The sequence below is a fragment of the Oncorhynchus nerka genome, unplaced genomic scaffold (genome assembly GCF_034236695.1).
Source record: "Oncorhynchus nerka isolate Pitt River unplaced genomic scaffold, Oner_Uvic_2.0 unplaced_scaffold_4596, whole genome shotgun sequence".
In the NCBI taxonomy this organism is placed as follows: Eukaryota; Metazoa; Chordata; class Actinopteri; order Salmoniformes; family Salmonidae; genus Oncorhynchus; species Oncorhynchus nerka.
In genome coordinates, this window is record NW_027036807.1 from 1 (window position 1) to 6834 (window position 6834).

Consider the following 6834-nt stretch of genomic DNA (forward strand, 5'->3'; position numbering starts at 1 on the left):
GTCAGGTTCCAGTTTAATGTGCTGGGCTGTCAGGTTCCAGTTTAATGTGCTGGGCTGTCAGGTTCCAGTTTAATGTGCTGGGCTGTCGGGTCCTAAGCAGTTTAATGTGCTGGGCTGCTCGTGGTTCCAGTTTAATGTGCTGGGCTGTCAGGTTCCAGTTTAATGTGCTTTGGGCTGTCAGGTTCCAGTTTAATGTGCTGGGCTGTCGAGGTTCCAGTTTGATGTGCTGGGCTGTCAGGTTCTGTGCTTAATGTGCTGGGCTGTCAGGTTCCAGTTTAATGTGCTGGGCTGTCAGGTTCCAGCTAATGTGCTGGGCTGTCAGGTTCCAGTTTAATGTGCTGGGCTGTCAGGTTCCAGTTTAATGTGCTGGGCTGTCAGGTTCCAGTTTAATGTGCTGGGCTGTCAGGTTCCAGTTTAATGTGCTGGGCTGTCAGGTTCCAGTTTAATGTGCTGGGCTGTCAGGTTCCAGTTTAATGTGCTGGGCTGTCAGGTTCCAGTTTAATGTGCTGGGCTGTCAGGTTCCAGTTTAATGTGCTGGGCTGTCAGGTTCCAGTTTAATGTGCTGGGCTGTCAGGTTCCAGTTTAATGTGCTGGGCTGTCAGGTTCCAGTTTAATGTAATGCAAACTACACAGATCAGCATGTAGATCCCTGACAGAGGAAATGTCTGTTACAAACTAAACTGTTCAGCATGTAGATCCCTGACAGAGGAAATGTCTGTTACAAACTAAACTGTTCAGCATGTAGATCCCTGACAGAGGAAATGTCTGTTACAAACTAAACTGTTCAGCATGTAGATCCCTGACAGAGGAAATGTCTGTTACAAACTAAACTGTTCAGCATGTAGATCCCTGACAGAGTAAATGTCTGTTACAAACTAAACTGTTCAGCATGTAGATCCCTGACAGAGTAAATGTCTGTTACAAACTAAACTGTTCAGCATGTAGATCCCTGACAGAGGAAATGTCTGTTACAAACTAAACTGTTCAGCATGTAGATCCCTGACAGAGTAAATGTCTGTTACAAACTAAACTGTTCAGCATGTAGATCCCTGACAGAGGAAATGTCTGTTACAAACTAAACTGTTCAGCATGTAGATCCCTGACAGAGTAAATGTCTGTTACAAACTAAACTGTTCAGCATGTAGATCCCTGACAGAGGAAATGTCTGTTACAAACTAAACTGTTCAGCATGTAGATCCCTGACAGAGGAAATGTCTGTTACAAACTAAACTGTTCAGCATGTAGATCCCTGACAGAGGAAATGTCTGTTACAAACTAAACTGTTCAGCATGTAGATCCCTGACAGAGGAAATGTCTGTTACAAACTAAACAGAGCAGCATGTAGATCCCTGACAGAGGAAATGTCAGTTTACTTTACTTGATTCAATTGTAGATAGCCTATGAAATTGTCAAGTCATTGGTTGAGTAACAAATGGCACCCTATTCCCTAGCACACTACTATTCACCAGGGCCTACAGGGATTAGGGTGCCATATCAGATGCAGTCGTAGAGCTAGCTATAGTTGAACCCCTCACCCTTTCTCGTAGAGTCCGTTGGTGGTGGACGGTGTGTCAGAAGAAGTGCCTCTCTGGATGGGTGGCGCCCCCTGTCCTCCAGAGAGGGTACTGCGACCAGGAGACTGTTCATAGACAAACTCCCTACAGGACGCTAGTTTAGACTCCAGGTTCTGAAACCACAGGCACGGATGGATGCAGGCCGCAGGGCACACACACAGTTATGTTAAGTGTTTGTGATGTCGTGATCAGAGGGGGGAAGACAGAACAGTCGTGATCAGAGGGGGAAGACAGAACAGTGTTGTGGTCAGAGAGGAAGATGGAGAGAACAGAACAGTCAGCAGACTTCCTGTTACAGCTGTACGACTTACAGGAAACAGATGTTAAATCCCGCAGACAGAACCCCCTGCCCTACCTGTATGAGGTAGTAGAGCAGGGGTTCTCAACCTTTATTCCCCAAGTGCCCCTTTCTTAATGTCACTTGAATTGAATATAGGCTATTCAATAAACACCAGCTTGATGTTGGTTTAATCTGAACATGTTGTTTTGAAGCTCATTTCAAGTCATTCTACATAGTTTAACAAAACTTAGGGAGGCTATTTAATGATAATAATAGATTTAGAAAATAAAGTCTAGACCTGATATCCCCAAACTATGTAGAATGACTTGAAATGAGCTTCAAAACAACAACAATGTTTAATTAGAACAATGTTTTATTGGAATTATTTATATCAACCCTCAATTTAATTATGCATACTCTTTTAAAGAAAGTGATTAGATCAATTGATAGCGACAGTCACATTGTATCAGATGACTTTCCCTACCACAAAAGTCCAATTTCTCTGACTCCTCCACTTTAGAAGGTCGTAGGTCAGCTTCTGAATGTCATAGCAACAAACCAATATATGCCCATGTACATCAGGGCCACGTCTTCCTCTGCCATTTTACCTCTTGCTGCTAGCCTAAAGCGTTTGACCGCGTGCTGCTAGCCTAAAGCGTTTGACCGCGTGCTGCTAGCCTAAAGCGTTTGACCGCGTGCTGCTAGCCTAAAGCGTTTGACCGCGTGCTGCTAGCCTAAAGCGTTTGACCGCGTGCTGCTAGCCTAAAGCGTTTGACCGCGTGCTGCTAGCCTAAAGCGTTTGACCGCGTGCTGCTAGCCTAAAGCGTTTGACCGCGTGCTGCTAGCCTAAAGCGTTTGACCGCGTGCTGCTAGCCTAAAGCGTTTGACCGCGTGTTGCTAGCCTAAAGCATTGTACTGCATTGTTGCTAGCCTAAAGCATTGTTGCTAGCCTAAAGCATTGTACTGCATTGTTGCTAGCCTAAAGCATTGTACTGCATTGTTGCTAGCCTAAAGCATTGTACTGCATTGTTGCTAGCCTAAAGCATTGTACTGCATTGTTGCTAGCCTAAAGCATTGTACTGCATTGTTGCTAGCCTAAAGCGTTTACTGCATTGTTGCTAGCCTAAAGCATTTTACTGCATTGTTGCTAGCCTAAAGCGTTTTACTGCATTGTTGCTAGCCTAAAGCGTTTTACTGCATTGTTGCTAGCCTAAAGCGTTTTACTGCATTGTTGCTAGCCTAAAGCGTTTTACTGCATTGTTGCTAGCCTAAAGCGTTTTACTGCATTGTTGCTAGCCTAAAGCGTTTTACTGCATTGTTGCTAGCCTAAAGCGTTTTACTGCATTGTTGCTAGCCTAAAGCATTGTACTGCATTGTTGCTAGCCTAAAGCATTTTACTGCATTGTTGCTAGCCTAAAGCATTTTACTGCATTGTTGCTAGCCTAAAGCATTTTACTGCATTGTTGCTAGCCTAAAGCATTTTACTGCATTGTTGCTAGCCTAAAGCGTTTACTGCATTGTTGCTAGCCTAAAGCATTTTACTGCATTGTTGCTAGCCTAAAGCGTTTTACTGCATTGTTGCTAGCCTAAAGCATTTTACTGCATTGTTGCTAGCCTAAAGCGTTGCGGATTTATGCATAATTTTAGATCTGTATAAACAAATCACAAACTGTAAAAAGAAAATAGTAATAATTACCCCTCAAATAAAGGAAAGTCCCACGCCCCCCCACCAAACATTGACGACCCATATGGAGGGGAGGCCCCCTAGGTTGAGAACCCCTGGTGTAGTGTGTAGTTGTGTGTGTATGTGTATTAGAATTAGAAGACAATCACCGCAGTCATTTAATGAACGTCATCTTACCCCGACTTTCCTCAGCAGTTCTCCTACGATGTTGAGAGCTGAGATACGTGTCGACGTGGTGAGAGGAGCACCCGATAGGCCATCGCCTGAACACACAATAATAATAAAAGAGTTTTACATCTCCTGGTGTGATCCGGGAATTTAATGAGTACACACATTTTACACATGAACACACACACGGGGGCACTCACCTCTGCTGTAAGAGGGTGGGGGGGTGGTGAAGGGGCTTGCTGAGGGGTGGGGGGGTCTGGAGGGCGTGGAGAGGAGGGATGGAGGGAGAGCAGGAGGAGGGGCGGTATGGAGGGATGAGGGCGGTCGTGTTGATGAATGGGAGGTATGGAGGGATGTTTTGTCCTCAGTCTTGTCTGAGGAAGAGTCTTTGGTGACAGCGAAGGACGGTCGTCTTTCCTGCTTCTGTTGGACAGCCAACTCCTGTCTTAGATCTAAGACACACACAGAGAGACAGTAAGAACGCCTGTCCCTTTAAGAGTGACTGATGATGTCATAGCTAGCACAGCTCTGAGGGATCATTCCATCCCTGGTTCAGCCCCCTGCGCCTGTGGAGGTAACCAGGCCAACAGTTAACCAGGCCAACGGGACCACCAGTTAACCAGGCCAACAGTTAACCAGGCCAACGGGACCACCAGTTAACCAGGCCAACAGGTAACCAGGACAGGACCATTAATTCATAACACAGAGACACATGAACACTGTCCCAGCCTGATGTCTCAGCCTGCAGCACAAGACCCACACCGCCTTATATCCTCTTACACCTACAGTTTTATATAGAGCCATAGCTGAATGGAACTCTTTACCAATCCATATATCTCACGAAAAAAGTAAAGACCACGTGACCCGACAGGAAATAGTAAAGACCACGTGACCCGACAGGAAAGACCACGTGACCCGACAGGAAATAGTAAAGACCACGTGACCCGACAGGAAATAGTAAAGACCACGTGACCCGACAGGAAATAGTACAGACCATGTGACCCGACAGGAAATAGTACAGACCATGTGACCCGACAGGAAATAGAAAGTATCAGCTGCATGTTAAATGTGTTTCCTGTCAGGTATTTTAATTGTCTGTATTGTCTACTAGTTAAATGTTTGTAAAGTCTTAATTTGTAATGTCTTATTAAATTGGTGTTGGACCCCAGGAAGATTAGCTAACATGACGGCGTCGGCTCATGGGGATCCTGATCCTAGACACACCTCTGGCTTCATCCTTCAGTCTCTGAACGGACTCCAGTAGGTTCTCCTTCTCATCCAGCTCGCTCTCCAGGAAGGCATTCCTCTCTATCACGTGGTTCATCCTCTGTTCAAAGTCCTCCAGAGACATGATGGTCGCCCTGATGGAGGGGTGACAGAGAGGAGGAAAAGGTTTAGGTAGAGTTAGTGTACATCATTAAGAACCATTCTCTATGTAAGAATCCTGCCAGTGAGATGGTGCAGGGAGCACAGAGAGAAAAAGAGAGGTGCTTATGATATAGGGGGCCTCTCCAGGTCATCATTAGCCCCCCTCTTACCAGGTCATTGTTAGCCTGCTCCAGTTACACACCACCCCCCTCCCTCCCTCCCTCCTCTTACCTCTTGGACCTCTCCAGGTCATCGTTAGCCTGCTCCAGTTACACACCACCCCCCTCCCTCCCTCCTCTTACCTCTTGGATCTCTCCAGGTCATCGTTAGCCTGCTCCAGTTACACACCACCCCCCTCCCTCCCTCCTCTTACCTCTTGGATCTCTCCAGGTCATCGTTAGCCTGCTCCAGTTACACACTCACCCCACCTCCCTCCCTCTTACCTCTTGGATCTCTCCAGGTCATCGTTAGCCTGCTCCAGTTACACACCACCCACCTCCCTCCCTCCTCTTGGATCTCTCCAGGTCACTCGTTAGCCTGCTCCAGTTACACACCACCCTCCCTCCCTCCCTCCTCTTGGATCTCTCCAGGTCATCGTTAGCCTGCTCCAGTTACACCCCTCCTCTTACCTCTTGGATCTCTCCAGGTCATCGTTAGCCTGCTCCAGCTCTCTGATGTATTTATGGAGCTGGTCTCTGATGGCCGTGGTCTCAGCCAGGTCTTCTTCCAGAGTAGAGATCTGACGGTACGCCTCCGAGTGCTGGCTTTCATACTTCTCCTGGAGTGGGGGGCAGAAGTGGTCAACAGTAGTACACTTGTGTTTCTCAACTCCTCCAGTACCCCACCAACCCTGGTCCTCCAGTACCCCACCAACCCTGGTCCTCCAGTACCCCACCAACCCTGGTCCTCCAGTACCCCACCAACCCTGGTCCTCCAGTACCACCAACCCTGGTCCTCCAGTACCCCAACAGAGTTTCTCAACTCCTCCAGTACCCCACCAACCCTGGTCCTCCAGTACCCCACCAACCCTGGTCCTCCAGTACCCCACCAACCCTGGTCCTCCAGTACCCCAGAGTTTCTCAACTCCTCCAGTACCACCAACCCTGGTCCTCCAGTACCCAAACAGAGTTTCTCAACTCCTCCAGTACCACCAACCCTGGTCCTCCAGTACCACCAAACCTGGTCCTCCAGTACCACCAAACCTGGTCCTCCAGTACCACCAAACCTGGTCCTCCAGTACCACCAAACCTGGTCCCCCAGTACCCCCAATCCTGGTCCCCCAGTACCCCCAACCCTGGTCCTCCAGTGCCCCAACAACACATGTTTTATGTAGCCCTGGACAAACTCACCTGATTTAAACTTGTCAACTAATCATCAAGCCCTCAATGAGTTTAATCAGGGGTACGCAGACAGAACCCCCTGCCCTACCTCTATGAGGGAGGCAGTAGAGCAGGGGTACGCAGACAGAACCCCCTGCCCTACCTGTGTGGTGGTGTACAACAACACCAGGGTGTGGTGGTGTACAACAACACCAGGGTGTGGTGGTGTACAACAACACCAGGGTGTGGTAGTGTACAACAACACCAGGGTGTGGTAGTGTACAACAACACCAGGGTGTGGTAGTGTACAACAACACCAGGGTGTGGTAGTGTACAACAACACCAGGGTGTGGTAGTGTACAACAACACCAGGGTGTGGTAGTGTACAACAACAGGGTGTGGTAGTAGCAGAACAACAGGGTGTGGTAGTGTAGAACAACA

General features: G+C 47.9%; 1 protein-coding gene across 1 annotated transcript; it reads right to left on the reverse strand.

Annotated features, from left to right (window-relative positions):
- Positions 1-339: 339 nt before the first annotated feature.
- On the reverse strand, positions 340-6203 carry LOC135566514 (nuclear distribution protein nudE homolog 1-like; the record flags this gene model as incomplete). The annotated part of the gene is made up of 5 exons (XM_065014209.1): positions 340-1687; positions 3716-3801; positions 3907-4158; positions 4931-5067; positions 5704-6203. Coding segments are annotated over 5 exons (1131 nt in total), but the record flags the coding sequence as incomplete, so codon positions are not given.
- Positions 6204-6834: the final 631 nt, after the last annotated feature.